We start from the raw sequence: 19,112 nt of genomic DNA on the forward strand, positions 1-19,112 counted from the left end.
AACAAACTGGGGATTCTAAATTAAAGGATGAGTGGAAAAATAAAAATTTTCAAAAATTAATTCGGGGATCGGCTCTGAAATTATTTATTAACTGTTGTTTGATATTGTAATTATTTCTCGGAAATAGTAGAACTTTTTCCGACTAATTAATTAATTAACCGAAGAATTTATTCTTTAATTCTCGTATTTTGCTGAAAAGATTGAGTTGGGACGAAAAATAAATTTAAGCAACAGACAGATAATTTAGGGTTTGTCCTTGGGAATATCCTCACAAATTAAGAGACTCAGCGGGGAGTTGAGTTAAACAATGTCCACCATCATCTATAAAAGTTACCCCAAAATTGAAACGAGTTAGCATGTCGTTTATACTAGTCAATTGATGGATGTTTAATAATTACAATAAAATACTCCCCACCAGAATTTTATCTGGGATAGAATTCGATCGCATTCTAAGAGTTTGTCGTAAGAGCTGTATTAAATTCAAGGTGGTGTGTGTTAACTGTCCTATGTTACTACTAGCAGTCGAGTGTATGTTGTATGTAAATGGTACTGAGATGCTACATCATCATCATCATGTGTTGTCCGAGGCCTTTAGGCCCTGTAAAGGGCCTTTTACCTCTCCATCTGAAGCTTGGGATCTGAGTTGACTGCATCTGGGTAGAGATGATACAGAGCGAGGAGGACGATGATGTAGTCACAAATAGAAAGTCAGCTGTTCTACGTAATACATCCATCGAAGTAGGCGTGATCTAATCACGACAGCAGGTTACCAAAGTGGGAAAAAAATCTTTCGACTATGTCAATCTTCATCTTTAAAGAGGTACTCATAATGGCATTGAATTAGCATGCTTTATATACTAGTGAATTGAAGTTTAATAATAGTAGTGGTAGTTACGCCACAACTCTTTTTGTTCTGAAAGAACTCAAAATTCCCATAATCATTTTTTTCTAAAATTAAAATTCTTACCTCAAAATAGAAATACACATAAAGAACCAAATTGCAATGGGTATAGACAAAAAAAATTCATCAGTATCAAAATTGAGAGCCATTTATCAGCAACTCAGTTAATCAAAATAATTATCCTCTATAAAATCAAAATTTTTTCTGATCAAGTAAAAATTTAGTCAAAATTTCCACCAACAATCACAAAATAGACCTAAATTTGATAAGGAAACGTGACAGATTTAATGCAAATAAGCAACACACAAATCATTTTGCCTCATTAGTTATCTATAGGTCATGTAAATATTGTGATTAGCTAGGAATTACCAATGCTTATCATTGGAGCTAAAATTGTAGAAACAAACCAAATTTCTTTTTTGCTGAGAATCAATCTGAACCAAAAACAAGAAAGTGACCAACCACAAAATTAACATATTTTAATATTATATAATAGTGTGATGCCATAATAGGTATTCCATATTTTCCATCTTCTAAAATTTCTTTAAATTATTCTTAATAGAATTTTATTTAATTTAAACCAATTATTTAATTTTATTACCTTTTTGTGAAAAACTAATAAATATTTCATTCTTTCCTTCACAATCAATGTAACGGCTAACTTTTTATTTCATTACAAAGTAAAACTCTTTATTTCACTGTCTGTGACTAAATCAATCATCAAAATCTATTTATAACTCTTTATTTCTTACCACAAAAATGTTTCAGTTACAGGGTTATACTATTTCTCATAGTATTATGGCGATTTGCCACAGTCAAATTATTATTAAATTTAATATTGATTAAAGGTTTTTTTTTATTTTTGGCTATGATATCCTTCGATAAATCGCCAACCATGGATCACTTCCCATGCTCCTTACTGTCCGTTGGGAACAATTCACTTTCAGTTTAGTTTCGAATACTTGATGATAGAACTGGGGGCTTCGAGAAATTTTCCTTCGAGGAGAACTTTTTGATGGAACTAGCACGCATTTGTGTTACATGGAGAGGAAAACTACGTAAACCTCACACGAATAGCCTAACGGCAAAGGGACTCTAACCCATGATCCGTCTACCACTCAGGATACTTTACGTCAGCACTGTGGTCGGTGCGAGCCGGGTGCGGAATTCGTATCGACCCACCATCGCTGGAATTTAAACCCAGTTCACATCATTGGGAAGCGGGCAGCCGGCTCACATTTTACTTTTCGTGTTTTTAATACAATTTTTTCAATAAAATTGAAACTAACAATATTACAGAATCATGTACTGAAGTATATATCCCAGTTTAAATTTCATTAAGATGTATGGAAAAGGAAACATTGTGGATTTAGTTTTTTTTTCTTTTATCTTTTCAGAACATATACAGAATAATGTGGTCATTCTATCTGAGCAAGTATGTCGATCTCCTTGATACTGTAAGTATAACTCTTTAAATATATATAAATATTATTGGCCACATATGTTTAAACTATTCATCCGTCGGTTTGTTCTAGAGTGCAAAATTTCGGAACATACCTACACAGTCTTTAAAGAGTTGGATGTAAAATTGTTCCTTGAAAAAGTGAGGCTTTTCTGCTGTTCTTTTAAATTAAAATTGTGATCTAGGATCGCGACGATCAAGCGTGACGTCATTGAAATTACAGAAAACTCTCGATGTCCGGTCGAAAATGGACGCTATAATATGAATTTGTTATAGTGTGAGTGCACAAAAATATTAACTCATAGCTTTAAGAAATATTTGACCAATTTCGACAAAGCAACGTTTTACTTAAATACGTATTTAGCAACTTACAGAAGAATTGGTAGCAAGGCAACTTTTTTTTTTAATATTGACACACTCCGTTTCGCAAGAGTTACTGTTCATGGCTGAAAAATGTATGAAGATACTTATGCATTTGAAACAAAATTTTATCGAACTACCAGTTTCTGCTCGATTTATTCGAAAAAAATGTATGCTTCCTGATTCAACTGTAATGTTACCAGCGTTTTTTGTCCCGTGACCAACAAGATAGCGTGACTTCGATTAAACTATTTCTAACCAATCATAAAGTATCTGTAATGGTGTGGAGAAACCGGAGAGTCAGGATGATCTATAAATTTACTCCGTGACAATTTTATATTGAACAATGAATAGAATTGAATGAGCTAATTGAACAATGGTATAATTTAAATGAAGGAATGCAGTTTTTTTAGAATTTATTAACATTAATAATGTAATTTCGAGATTTAAATCCATAACTACGATTCGATCTTTACCAGTAGTTGCTTTTCATTTTTTTTTTTTACTTGTTACTTTTGAAATTAAATTGCCAATATTTGATAATAGTATCATTTTATACAAAGTAATTGCGACTATATTAATCTTATTAAAATTATTGATATGTGCTTACGTTTTATGATAAGGTTAGATGGGTGTAGTTTCTGATGCTTAAGTATTCTAAAATTGTAAAAAAAATGGAAATTATGAATTATTATCTAAAGCAAATGTTTGAAAGTACTTTTATCATATTTTAAGAATTTGAAACATGCAATTTTAAGAGCTTAAAACGTTTAATAAAAAGAATCTTAAAATTGAAATCTCATCATTATTGCATACAAAAACGTTTAAAATAATTATTCTAAATCAAACTGATTATTCAATTCTATTTTTAAAAAAAATATTATTAATATACTTTGAAACATTTATTAAAGAGTTCAAGTGATATTTTAGATGATTGCAGACACAAATAACGATGACAATATCGTAACAGACGCAAATTTGAATAACACATTTAAAAATTCTCCCCAATCCCATAGTTGAGAAAAAACATAGGAATGTTTTCATTGGTGGAAAACGAATATAGCATACGTGAGATAAGTTTAAATATCTAAATAGCCAAAAGAGATAAGTTTTTTTGATGGGCAATCCTTTTACAATGATAGGGGCCTAATGTTACAATTGAATTACTATTGAATAGCGATTACTATTGAATACCGGTCACTATTGAATAGCGATTAAATGGGTCCGAAGAAATCGAAGATGCTCGTTTCAATTGCAGGAAGATGCACATGCTCGTATGGGAATGCCATTTTGGATACTTTGAAGTAACTGCAAAGACAACAGGTTTTAATTCGAAAATAAGCTACACAAGGGGACTGATAAAAAGAAAGGCTAACAAGAAAAGTATGGTTGATTGCATCTTTTGAAAAGAATGAGCATAAATTACGACCACCTTGGACTTCAGATAAGAATTATGGGTCATTCCTTCTATCAAAGAGATTTAAAAGTATTTTACATTTATTGTGATCAAAAGAAATAATGGTTTAAATAATTTCTTTATGAAATAGCGAACTGGACTTTATGCATGGGTCGTTGTAATGGAAGGAAAGGTATAATGGGGTGCCGTACTATTTAGCTAATGTAACGCTTCGCTTTCACGTGTGAAAAGTATAGAATCTAACATTTCAAAAAATTAAGAACGGAATGATTCTGTCGTATGTCAGCAAAATGATCGATTTGGCTTCGGTAATATGATCTGTCAGCGAAGTGATTGTCGGTGATACCTAACCCAGGAGATCCTTTTTCTGCAGAATCAATGAAATAATCGAGACTCCTACTTAAGACTTTGAACTCCCCCCCCCCCTCTCATCGTAAAAGTAAGAGCAAATGGTGTCGAATAATGTCTCTTAGTTGAAGCCATTTACTTCTCCTTGACAATTTGTCCCAGCATGGCAACTCGAACCCAGAATATTGTTTAATCCCAACAAAAAGGTAAGCATCTTCCCTAAACCTGTGAATAATTCAAAAAAAAAAAAAAATATTGGAAATAAACTTGGCGGGATACACAGCATCCCTTGAAATCAGGTTATCTAATTTATTTTGATTATATTATTGGAAAATCTGATTCCACGAGATATTGTTTATTCCTCCACGCTTATTTCAGATCAACTAGATTCAATCAGATTACTTTAAAAAGAGGGATGCTATTAAATAGAAATCAAAGGCCCCTGTTAAACTAATTCCAATAAAATCAATAAATAGTTACAATATCCAAGTGTCTTTAAAAATATATTTGAATATGAGGTTTAAATAATTAGTAAGAAAACACCCGGTTTAGGCCAGTATAGCCTGATGGGTAGGACGTTGGACTCATGTTCATGAGAACGGGAGTGCGAATTCAGCCCACCGAGAAATACCCGTGTATTAAATGATGATTGGTGCACGTTAAATCTTTCGAGGTCACAAAGTCCTCCAAATTCCCATGACAGATCAATACTGAATAAGAGATTGTTCGTTCTCTGGTTCAGGTCAAAAATACGATCTGCAAAAACGGATGAAAAGCAAATGAAACAGGTTGTGACGTATGTGTATCGTAAAGTCATATTCTTGGCAATAGATGGCGCCACCGAAAAAACAAGAAGTGCATCCTCAACCTTACATACTCGCTTGATTTCAAGCAGACTTGTTGGTATCTTTTTTTTATGACTTGCATTTTTAACCCCAAAAACATAGGGGGTAACCACTGGGAAATAATTTCTCAACATTTGGGCAAGAGAGTGCTCCAAACTTTTGACCCCTTTAATGTTAATTTTATTTCTTTCGTATATCACTATTGCGTATGTTAATATACTCTCGAAAACTTTTGAAGTGAATTGAATTATTTTTGCCCACAATTATGAAATTCGTTTATCCCAAGATAATTCTATGCAAAAAATAAATTTTAGCAAATATTTATTATTTTTTATTATTTTATTTAATAAAGGTAGAAGAAATTTTGGAATGTAAGGTATACAATTTTTTGCATCATTTTGAAGAATATAATTCTACATGACGAACTGTAAAATTTGAGCGAAATCTGCTGAATAGTTCCTGAGAAATCAAATTTTAAATATACGATTTTTTTTTTAAATTCAACTTCTCAGGGACTTTTCAACCGATTTCGCTCACACTTTGTATTTTGCTATGAAGCATTATATTCCTTGAAACGATGTTAAAAATTGTTTACCTTATAATTAAAAATTTAATAATTATTTACTAAAAGTTATTTTTTTTCATGGAATTATCTTTGGAAAAACGAATTTTATAATTGTGTGTAAAAATTCGCTTAAAAAATTGTAGAGATATAATGTACGAAAAAATCAAAATTAACATTAAGGGGTCTAAACTTTGAAGCGCTCTTTTGATCAAACTATTGGGACCATATTTCCCAGACCCCGGGACAGAAATCTGAATCCGAAAAGATAAACTGCTGTTTGTAGAAAATGCAACACCATGAAAGAATCATCAGAATCAAATGAAATTTAATGCAGAAACGACTTGTACTGATACAAATAAATGATGAAATTTTCAAAACAAAAGAAACAAATTAAGCGTCCGAAATCAGTATTTGGTGCAGCCACCACGCGCTGAAATAAGTGCTGCTATACGACGTGGCATGGAGTCAAACAGATGTTGAATATCTGCTTGAGGAAGAGAATTCCATATCGCTTGTATGCGCAACCAAAGTTCGTCTTTGGAAACTGCAGGACGCGGATCACGAGTGAGACGCCGACCAACCATATCCCACACGTGCTCAATAGGCGACATATCCGGCGAATAAGCAGGCCAAGGAAGAAGTTGCATGCGTTGTGCTGAACGGAAGTCTCTAACAGTCCGCGCAACATGTGGGCGTGCATTATCCTGCTGAAAGATAGCTCCAGGGATGCCTTGAAGGAAAGGAACGACTTCGGGCTGTAGCACTTCACGGACGTATCTGTTGCTATTGAGATTACCCTCAATTCGTATCAAATTGGATCGTCCATGATACGAAATCGCACCCCAGACCATAACTCCGGGTGTTCGACCACTATGTCGTTCAATAATACACTCAGGAAGGCAGCGTTGACCGGCATAACGTCTAACACGAACACGGCCATCATGGGTCCACAAATTGAAGCGTGATTCATCTGAAAAGACAACTTGGTGCCAATCAGCTCGCCAGTCTCTGTGCTCAAGAGCCCACTGCCGACGCAGCCGTCGATGATCCGCCGTGAGGGGAATCCTGTATAATGGCACCCTTGCACGCAATCCACGGCGCAGCAGACGACGACGAATTGACGAAGCCGACAATTGTACACCTGTAGCAGTAGACCAATGTGCTGCCAGCTGCCTGGAGGAAGCTGTGCGATCATTCACCGCCATGCGGAGCAGGTGTCGATCATCGCGCTCTGACGTCACCTTCTGCCGTCCAGTGCCTGTTTTTCGAGTTGTTCGGTGCTCGTCGGTCCACTGCTTCCAAACTCGCATCACTGTTGAACTGTTCCGCTGCATACGAGCTGCTATTGCGCGATAGGAAAATCCTCCTTCTCGAAGGCCGATTATCCTCCCTCGTTCAAACTCCGTAAGTTGCTTGAATTTCTTATTCTTCCGTCGTGGAGGCATACTCAGGTCTCACTAAACGTTTGCCACTAACAAATAATCATAGACTATTTTCAACGTCCCGCTACAGCACTTTATTTATACGCTTTCAGCATCAATTCAGAGGGCGCTGCGCGCGCCACGCACGCGCGATGGCTCTGAAACTTTATTAATTTGCATAATATCCTATAATTGACATTTGCTGCGAATTTCATTTCATTCTGATGATTCCTTCATGGTGTTGCATTTTCTACAAACAGCAGTTTATGTTTATTCAGAGAAAGTACGTTTTTGCGATTGCTTTCTTAACTTAAAATCTCGTCAACACTTATTAATTGGCACACTTGAGATCAACCCCTCGAGCCATTAAGATTGAATCTTAGAACGTGAAGATCAGATCATTAGATCAAAAGTTATCCAGGATATATATATATATACACTACCGGTCAAAAGTTTGCGAAAATTTTTAAATCTGCAAAGAAAAGGCCTAAATTCAAATGTTCATAGAACTGCAAAAAATCATTCAAATGGCATGAAAATTTGATATGTTCTGAAGTGAACCCTCTACTGTTAGTTACATATGATCAAATTGCAATACTTTGTTTTTTGCGAACTGAATCCAGCTTTTCATCACGGATTGTTTTTATGGTGAAAAAAGTTGTTAAGTTTGAACACTTGCCAAACTTGCAAAAAATATTTTTTGTACTTTCTGTTAATTGAAAATAGTTATTTGAACAGTTCTATGTAAGCCCTCAAAATTTCAAATCGATTCGATTTTTTTTGACGAAGTTATAGAATTTTGAAAAACATATGTACTTCTCTCGATTTTTGAGAATTCCACATATGCAGTCTTCTGGTCTATACATCTTCTATCAAAGAACTTTTTAATTTTTATGTTTCTATATTTTCAAATAATTAATATTTATCATAAAACAAATACTCTTATTCATTATTGTAATTATTATTGTTTATATTTATTGTTTATATTTATTGTTTATATTTATTGCTTACCTGTATTAGTTTTGTTGTGATATTTTTACTTTATATTAAATTAAATTAAAAAGTTATAACAATAATTACATAAATAATTCTAAAAAAATAATAACAATAGTATAAAAAATTTGCATTTTTATTAAACTATTTTATTTACAACAGGTCAAATATTTAACATATTCTTATTCGTATTTTGTAATTAAATAAATTAACATTTAAATCTTAGATTCCTCGAACCATCCACCTTTTGCTTTTATTATAGCCTTACATATGCATAGCATTCGTTCTAATAAACCATTAATCACTTCAAGTGATATAGAGTTCCATTCCTGTTGTAAAATGTCCCATAACTGACTTCGATTCAAATATCAGAGCATCGTTTGCAAGAACAAACAAATTTTAGATGAAATGTGACATCTATGAGATATTGTTTTAATTATATTCATAATAAGTTCCTTGTAGTAACAATAATTACAATAATAAATAAGAATATTTGTTTTATAATCAATATTAATTATTTGAAAATATAGAAAACATTAAAATTAAAAAGTTCTTTGGTCGAAGATGTATAGACCAAAGGACCGCAAATGTGGAATGCTTAAAAATCGAGAGAAGTACACATGTTTTTCAAAATTCTATAACTTCGTCAAAAAAAATCAAATCGACTTGAAATTTTGAGGACTTACATAGAACTGTTCAAATAACTATTTTCTATTAACAGAAAGTACAAAAAATTTTTTTGCAAGTTTGGCAAGTGTTCAAACTTAACAACTTTTTTCACCATAGAAACAACTCATGATGAAAAGCTGGATTCAGTTCGCAAAAAACAAAGTATTGCAATTTGATCATATGTAACTAACTGTAGAGAGTTCACCTTAGAACATATCAAATTTTCATGGCATTTGAATGATTTTTCGCAGTTCTTTGGACATTTGAATTTAGAACTTTTTTTTGTAGATTTCAAAATTTTCGCAAACTTTTGACCGGTAGTGTATATATATATATATATATATATATATATATATATATATATATATATATATATATATATATATATATATATATATATATATATATATATATATATATATATATATATATATATATATATATATATATATATATAACATCTAAAATAATAGATAGCTTAATAGAATTAAGTGGATTTTAAAACTAAACCTAAAAAGAAATATATTTTAATTGTAGACTGGCCCTTCCAGCAGATGAGAACTTTAAATTATCTCTTTCACACAATTAACATAGCTCTTCGTATATATCAACTTTCGTTGAATAGCAATGTAATCTTTATTTATAAAATGAGTCCATACTGTGCAGTAAAATGCTTTTATGAGACCAAAAATCATTCAAATTAATAAATATTTTGAGATATTGATTCATCTTCATCCGGACGTATGATTACATCTTACGGCGTCGATTCTAACAAAAAAGTCTGGATATTATAGATCACATGACATGAAAGGACTTTTTTCACATACGATATAAGTGAAAAAAGCGTTCACTTGTCTTTTGGAAATGGTAAACTCTGTTCCATGCGTAAAGTTTGTAAATAGCTTTTCTTTACTCTTTCCTCAATAAATGATTCTTAAAATTATTATGGATCCTTTCAAAACAATCTTCGTTTTATAGTATAAAATAGCGGATGACTCGGCTCGAAAGTACTGCAGAAAACTTGAAAAGAAAGCAATATATTTATATATATATATGCCGGCCAGGTGGCCGAGCGGTTAGCGCGCCTGACTGCAAAGCCATTGGTTGCGGGCTCGAATCCCGCTCAGGGAAAGGATGTTTCTCTCTGTTGTGTTGTCCTCTGTTGTGTGTGAATGCGGCCCACCCTCTAAACGGGTTTGTGGCGTGGGTAATGTTGCTTGCCTCCGTGACTTTGGTTCACAGGTGCCCACTGGGTAACGTGAAATGAGTTACAATTCCGGCATCTTCTAAGGCGAAGAATAATGTTCAGTGCTGCCATTTGAAGAAAAAAAAATATATATATATATAAAATTTTATGCAATGAGAGCAAATATGGCATTTTTCTAGCTTTTGAGCTGAACTTTCGTCAATAAAAATTAGTTTAATTGTTTTAAGCTACAAGACTTACTTATTATTTATTACTTATATTATATATATATATATATATATATATATATATATATATATATATATATATATATATATATATATATATATATATATATATATATGTGTGTGTGTGTGTGTGTGTGTGGAGCTGTTGTTACAATATTATGGTGTAATATCTCAGCAGATCGCATCATCAGTCATCACGTAATACTTTTAGATAGTTGCATCATCCTTTTTGCCATTGAGAGGCGCCAACATGCCCCGAAGGGGAACTCCCGAATTTATAATTAACTCTTGACTTTATACCATAGAACAATCTAATTCTTATTCACATCCGTTTTGGCGATACTGCGAGAAAGCAGCTCTCACCAAACATGTCACTGTTACATCCTTTTATTTCTATTAAATGTTAAGTTTGATTGTTAAATCGTCATTATGTCATCTAATGCTGCACTAACTCCCACATATATACAGTGAAACCTCCGTTAGGCGGACATTCGTGGAACCGAAAAATTTGTCCGTTTACGGGAAGGGTACTTTAATAACGAAATTTAACACCGTAAATTGTTTTTAGAATATTTTCAAAAATGTAGAAATAATTAAATAATATCTACAAGGATACTATAAATATCTACAAGAATATTTATTTAAACAATAAGAAAGATAAAAAAGAATACATAAAAAAATTTGAAATAAATACATAATTCTGGATGTAGCTACAGATAAATAAATAAATAAATATAATTTTCATATCAGCATAGATACTCAAGTTAGACATATAGTACCGAATAGGAGCTTTCTGTCCTCAGTCCGTTTCAATTATTAGTTTTACATCCCCTTACACCTACTTAGCATTTGATAGGGATCATGGTTAATACCTTCTTGAAAGAAAAAAAAACCTCCCAAGATTTACAGAAAAAAAAGTAATGCATACCTGTAAGTCATGAGGATCTACGAAGTTGATTATTCACAATTGATCAGCTATCAAGTGTCTGAATAAATGTTTCATTTATATAAACACCTCAAAGATTATACTTCTGTTTTCTTTTTTTTTACCCCAGTTGTGTTAAATACAATCTTCAAATGTATACGAAAATTAAAGAAATTTTCAATGTGGAAGAAGCATTGAGAGATGTCATTTCAACTTGAGGGGTCTATGTTGTCCAGATGAAAAGATGCCGATGTCAGAATTATTTCAGGAGTGCAGTACCATTTTCTCTCCTTTCTTTACAAAGATAGGGCAAGTTGATTTTTCAGTGGTGAAATAGCTTAACAACATTTTTAGTTACGGATAAGGCAAAAAAACTTATTTACGTGCTTTAAAAATGGTGAAAAGTTGCATTTTTTTAGCTTGCAATTTAAAGCGAAAATAGTTTTTCAAATTGAGAAAAAGTAATGCCCGGTTTGTAGAGATAGAAAACAACGTTTCAGGACCAAAATGACTGTCCTCGTCCGGTTACGGGAGTGTCCATAACAGGAGTTTTCACTGTATATATATATATATATATATATATATATATATATATATATATATATATATATGTGTGTGTGTGTGTGTGTGTGTGTGTGTGTGTGTGTGTGTGTGTGTGTGTGTGTAACATAAAAAGCTTCAATTAATCTTTTTATGTTATCCTAATTAATTATTCTAATCGAAATACTTTCTCACACTTTTAAAAGCCACATCCTGTTGTTAAATCTATTTTTGGCTCAAGTATGCATTTAATTAAGAGCAGGACATTTTTCCCTTTGCTCTGTGTGGGAAAACTCTTAATAGTTGCTATTGGTTTCATAAACCAATAGCAACTACTAAGAGTTCCCTCTTTCCCTAAATTAAGACATTTTACGGATTTTACTTTGCAAAATTTTCCCTAACATATAACCAAGGAGCGCAACTTTTCATGTGCACTTTCACATACTCTCATGACTGCTTCGGTCTAATAATTAATAAATAAATTTTGTACCCTCCTTCCCGACGTAAGACCTGTTTTAATCCTTCCACTCGGCAACGACGTTATATATATATATATATATATATATATATATATATTAAAATTTTTTAAATGCAATTGCTTTTGTTAATCGTTTATTTTTTCTATCTTTCAGTTTTTCTTTGTTCTAAGGAAAAAACAACGACAAGTGTCATTTCTTCACGTCTTTCACCATTCAAGCGTCATTGTTATCGTTTGGGGTCTTATCAGAACAATGAGTACAGGTACACCCCTTTCAATTGGAACTGTTATTAAGATCTATTCAACAGTTACAGTAAAAGATAGAATGAATTAAAGTTTTAAAAAGAAAAGAATGAAAATAAATAGGCAATAAAAAAGTAAAAACTAATAACGATTAAAGTTTATAACGTTTCTTGAATTCTCGCTCTTGATTTATATTTTAATTATCAATGTTCGGAAGAAAAAAAAAAGCGAAACCCTTAGAATCACAAAAAGTCGAGCGGCGAAATATTATTCAACTAACGGGCCCTTTTGCAACGAAAACAAAATTCGATCGAACTACAGGTTTCTGCTCGATTGATTCGAAAAAATGTGAGTTTCCTGATTCAACTGTAATATTTCGAACGTTTTTTGTCGAGTGACAAGCGCGGAAGTTTGACTTCGATGGCTAACTTCCGACGAACTATTTCTTTCGAATCTCAAAACAGATGCTCTTCTCCTAATGGCGGTGGTGAGACGCAAATATTTCGAATTAGTTTTTAGCATTTATAAAATAATTTCTGGATTGAAATCTAAAACTATGATTCGATGACCATCAGTAGTCATTTTTAATTGACGTTTGTTGTTTAATACTTATAAATTGGTAGTATTTGATTAATTATCATTTTCCATAAGGTAATTATAGTTATATTATGTCATTACAATTCTTAATACTGACCAACTTTTTTTAATATTGATCAAATGTATGTATTTCTTAATGCATACGTATTTAGTAAATGTTAAAAAGTACTTTTATAATATTCTAAAAATTTAAAACGTGTCATCATAAGATTTTAAAATGTCAAATAAATATAATCTTAAAAATGAAATCTCATCATTATTGTATCTGAAATTGTTGAAAATAATTATTCTAAGTCAAAAAAACTATACCATTCTATTTAAATAAGAAATAATAATAAAAATTTTAAAAATGAGGGAAACACTTAAAAATATTTATAACGTTTAAGTAATATTTTAGATAATTACAGATACAAATAAAAATGATAAGATTGAAACTTTGAGAACAGACGCTTATTTGAATGCCACAATTAAAGAAACTGAGAAAACGCGTATGAATATTTTTATTGACGAAGAAATCCCTGCAGAAAGAGAGATCCATGGACAAGCCTCTGCTACTTTGATAGGAACCTAATGTTACAGTTGAATTGCAAAACCGAAAGTATAAAAAATTCTGCTTAGCTGTGTGTGACGATGAAAGACGATTGTTTGAGTCGCCTTACAACAATCATACGACAATCAAACCAGTTTATATGTTTTCAGTCATGCTTTTCCTCAATAGTGCTTTGTCAGGCAAATGTAAGAAATCCGCATGGTTTTATTAACGTTCCCTGTGGTGTCATTAAAAGTACAGGAAAAAATTGTTAGTTATGGTACTTTTTCACTATCATTAGTTTTCCCTCGAGCGACCCTGTAATAGTGTCATTTTATGAACATATGGTTCTTTATCGCTCCCTAAAATTCGAAAAGAATATTTATGCTCACCAGAGAGGTCACCAAATGTCCCAATATTAAATTTTAAAAGAACTATTGTATTATATTATTCTATTTGATGTACAAATTGTTCTCTATTATATATGTCAAGGTAAAAGTCTGGTACATTCAGGGCTTTACCGGTTTCTCAATTTTGATGTTTGCCAAACTTTTACCGGCAAAACATGGACTCAACAGACTTTTACAGTAATATTCACCTATCCAATTTTGATGTTTAGGTCACTATACTTGCGTGGCCGTTGGCTTCAATTCCTTCGTTCATGTGTGCACCTACTCCTATTATGCCCTCTCAGCATACGGTGGCAAGATGCAAGATATAATGCATTCGAAAAAAATTTATATCACATTTCTACAGGTTGTAAGTATTTATCCAAGTATATTGCGTTTATAAAGTGACCTTTAAAAGATTACCAGGCATTCCAAACCACTTCAAAGCAAAATCAAGTGAAGTGTTTTTAGATTTTACAGTGCTATATATATATATATATATATATATATATATATATATATATATATATATATATATATATATATATATATATATATATATATATATATATATATAGTTTTTCCATGTGCAAATCCATTTCGGGCAAATCCGTGGATAAAATTGCTTGCTAAAAATTTCTTTATTAATTTATACAATTTTCCATGTGCAAATCCATTTCGGGCAAATCCGTGGCTAAAATTTTTTCTTTGTTAATTTTTCCATATGCAAATCCATTTTGGGCAAATCCGTGTCAAAATTATCTATTGAAAAAGTTTTTTCCTTGATAATTTAAACAATTTTTCTATCAAATCCGCGGCTAAAATTATCTGCAAAACAGGCAATTTATGTTTCTCTTTTCTATTTTATATTTTTTCTTAAATAAACATCTATCTTCTAAAACTATTTATGATCAATTTTTAAAATTATCCAGCATAATATTACCTTGCGCACATCCATTTCGGGCCCATCCTTGGTAACTAACAAATCAAATCTCAGAATAACAAATCACTTCAGCAGTGCAGTAAGAACGACACTTTAAAACCCTCTTGTTACACTCAATTTGCGCTTTTGTTTTCATCTTTTGTTTTCATATTTTGTAATCTGGCAATCTTTCTGCGAAAACATTTTTAAATCATTCTTGAAAAATATCCGTCCATGTAAGTTGTTATGATTTTGCTGTTTTTTGAGTGCTCTTCACACTATTGTATTAATATATTTTGCTTCGGCTTTATTGATACAATATCAGAAAGCACTCTGTTTTGCGGATATAATCGTGTGGGCTGAAGAAAAGATTATATCTTTTTTTCCAGCTTTTTTTCCGGTTTTTTAATTAAAATTTCATTATTTTTTTAAATTTTTTTTTTAAATAAACTGTTTGTTATTTTTTTACTTATTATCCCCCCCCCCCGTTTTCATATGTCTATTATTTTTCTTTGTTTTATTCTTCGTTATGAACTTATATATATATATATATATATATATATATATATATATATATATATATATATATATATATATATATATATATATATATATACTGCAGCAACACCACAAACGAATAAAAAATAGTGTCTGAAGAAGTTTTCATTTAAACCGGTTAGTGATCAGAGAATAAGAATTTTTTCCAGAATTCCCTTCACAGTCTTGGAGTAAGCCAGAGTTTGATTTAGAAAAGAGGGGAAGGGACCGTAGGTACAAAATTATCGAGGACCACTCTAATAGCATTTTTAGAAAATGCTTCTTAATTATTGATACAACTTGTAAATTATAATATAGTAAATTTGAACTTATATTCATTTCAGTTTCCGCCAACTCGTAATTCTAATTGAAAGCACCTAAGAAATTTATTTGTAACAGTAATTAGGGGGCCTGACTTTTGAGGCCTTAAGATAAATGTGAGCAAGTTCTATTATTCTTCCATTTCATTTCTCGAATGAAATGAAACTAAATTAGAGAATTGTTAGACGGATAAAGAACTGTTGATACTTTTGAATCCGCCAGAGCAATGAAGAGGAAGTAGAAAGCGCCTCCGCTGTCTGATCTATTATACCTCTAAATAATTATTTAAATAATGGTCTGGAGTTCAAGAATTTAGTGGCATGGAGGCAACTGTTAGTTTTTCATCATTTGTTAAAATTTCGTTTCCCTGTGGGGGACTGTTAGTTTTGTCACTTCCCAACCCCCTTTTCAACCAAATAAGCAAACTACAATAATCCTCGCTGGGCAGAAAATGTCAAACAAATTTCATGCAAAACTTGATGTCCCGTACCTTGGAGTCGTGGTAGCTCAAGAAATAGAATACTTACCTCCCTATAGAAGATTCAGGATCGAATTTCAGCGATGGCCGATGGATACGAATTCTACTGATTACAACGCAGTAATTGACAGATCATGGCTTATAATAGGTTTTGGATAAATCTTGGGAAGGTTTCGTAATTTCATCTCTCCATATAACATTAATATGGGTTAGTATTAATAAAAAGTCCTCCACGAAGGCTAGTTTGTCCGACTGACAGATCCAAGAATTCTCTTGTCTTCTGGGTTGGATACAAAATTACGGGGCTGCGGGTTTAAAACACTAAGATAAAGTGTATAATAGTTGTAAACCAAAAATTAGATCTGCTGTTCATTGCCGGTTTTTAAATAAAATAAGATATGTCACGGCTTATGATGGCAATGCATCAAGCGCTGTGGGGGGAAAATTAAAAAACTTTGCTACTGGGCAGAAGCAAAGTTGCAGTTTTTGTAAAAGCAAAAAAGGACTGCTGCTATTAATAACGCAGGACATTTCTCTTGAAGCATACCGAAGAATATGGTAAACATAACCAAGTTCTTAAATAAAGAAAGATTTCTGGAAACAAGTGTGAATTACAGAAGTTTTCGGAATATTATAATATACTCAAGATTCCATATTTATTAAAAAATAATTTTTTAAAAAGTTGCGCATAAATCGCATTTTCAGTAACAAAAAAATAGAAAAAAAGTGGCGATTGTGCAGCAACTGTCAGCAATTTTTTTTATCGTCATTTGTTATATTTAGTCGGCCAGTAGCGACCCTTAATTTGCCCTGTACTCCTCTTTGTCCCCAAAATAAGCCAAATAACCAATTTCATCCAAAATAAGCTAATTACAATACTCTTCCCACTCTTACACAAGACAGACCCCCTGGTCTTTGTTTTTTGACTTAAGACTTTTACCGGAGCAATCTTATTTTATGATTGAATTCTAACAAAGGATGTAACGCAAAACAAAATATGCGTTTTTATTCCTTTTGAGAAGAATAATCTTTTGTGTTTTCCTCCTTGTGTTTTGCGTTCTTGTGTCATTTAGACTCTTGACATCTTGAAACTCTTCGAAAAGCTTTCTTTCCTTCCCAGAATTTTATTCTAAATTATAAAAAAAATTCCAAGAGGAATTTCTGGTTACATTTCTCTTCGCATTTAAGAGAAGAAGAAAAATTAAAAATATGAGGATTTTAATGTCTTACATAAGAGTTGCTTCTTCTGTCAGCAAAGATACGTCAATCACAAGTCATTCGAATTCAATTCTTCCCGGTTCATTTCGAAAAATAAGAAAAAGAGATTAGCAAGCAAAAGAGATTAGCATTATTTTCAGTTTATAATAATTCCATATTTATACAGAAAAAAATAATTATGATATAGAAATTTTGACTTTTGAAATTTAGTATGCACATTTTTTTATTATTGTCAAAAAATATAGACCATAAACCTACGTAAAAAAATGACTGAACACTTAAAATACATTAAAATGTGCAACATATTAACAATATAAAACGACATTACGACAAAACATAAAAAATGAAACTATTTCTGGTGTTTTTTTTCGTTTTTTTTTCTTTAGAGAGAAATTGCAGTACAAGATACATAACAGTTTGGGACATAGAAAAGATACATAAAAGTTTGCTACACTACACTAAATAAATTATTTATATTAAATAATCAAAATAAAATTTAAAAAGCATTTATTTGCTTCATATAATTTTTAAATTAAAAAATGAGACGTTTTATGGCATTTAGCTAACTTAGATTTTACAATCTTTGAAAAATTCAAAATGCTTAAAAGGTATCTACTTAAATCCCATGGGAAGAAATTCAAAAATTTTGATTCTATTTATAGTTTCCGATTGATTAAGCTACAAATTACTTAACCAATGAATGTCACTGACTTATTGATCGAAAAGTTAAATTCTTAATTCAACTCAGTAAAACTTAAAAAAGCTATCTTCCACATACGTATTTAGTTCGGATAATGTATTTTATTAAACATTTTTACCTTTAATAAGTAATTTTTTCGTAAAATAAGTTTTTAAATAAAGGAATTAAACAAAGAAACTTTAGTAGCGACATTTGGTGATAAATAAGTAACTTTCGGCAATCGAATAGCTTAGTGAAAGAACATGTTTGTAAAAGTCTGTATATATATATATATATATATATATATATATATATATATATATATATATATATATATATATATATATATATATATATATATATATATATATATATATATATATATATAGGGGAGAGTGGGATCAATTGTAACAGGGTACGATTGTAACAGAGCAAAAATTTCGAGTGTCGGTATTTTAGATTTGGTTCCTAGGTGGCGCACAAGGTGTATTTAATAAATCTACATGTACACCCCTGCTGGCAACCATTTTTATGTACTTTTGAAAGAGTTACATCACAAAAGATATTTTCACGCTACGTAAGTACTTTTTTTGGTATTAGAATATTATATTGTAACAAAGTAATTTTGTTTAATCAAATAAAAATTATTAACCGAATATGTAAGCGGTCTCCTTAAAAAAAAAAAATTAGTTTTTTTAATTAACTAGCATTGTTTTTAACAAATGAAGCTGAAATGGCGTCTTGGGGACGATTGTAACAGCTGAAAATAAAATTCATAATTTCAATTGCAATTGCTTTACCCCTTAGGTCCCATTTCTTATGTTTACAAACCATTACTAAA

General features: G+C 31.5%; 1 protein-coding gene and 1 long non-coding RNA gene across 2 annotated transcripts in view; one reads left to right on the plus strand and one right to left on the minus strand.

The window, feature by feature from the left end:
- LOC107443297 (very long chain fatty acid elongase 4) overlaps nt 1-19,112 on the plus strand; it is a 47,527-nt gene that overhangs the window by 26,767 nt on the left and 1,648 nt on the right. The window contains exons 5-7 of the mRNA XM_087153529.1: nt 2,299-2,358; nt 12,513-12,621; nt 14,347-14,486. Coding sequence (XP_087009655.1) covers nt 2,299-2,358; nt 12,513-12,621; nt 14,347-14,486 — 309 coding nt within the window. The remainder of the gene's footprint in view (nt 1-2,298; nt 2,359-12,512; nt 12,622-14,346; nt 14,487-19,112) is intronic.
- Nucleotides 1-19,112, minus strand: part of LOC147803175 (uncharacterized) — a 77,390-nt gene that overhangs the window by 26,240 nt on the left and 32,038 nt on the right. The gene's annotated exons all lie outside the window — the stretch shown is intronic.

This window comes from Parasteatoda tepidariorum, chromosome 10, assembly GCF_982258835.1.
Source record: "Parasteatoda tepidariorum strain Cologne lab strain chromosome 10, Ptep-v5.0, whole genome shotgun sequence".
Lineage (NCBI taxonomy): Eukaryota > Metazoa > Arthropoda > Arachnida > Araneae > Theridiidae > Parasteatoda > Parasteatoda tepidariorum.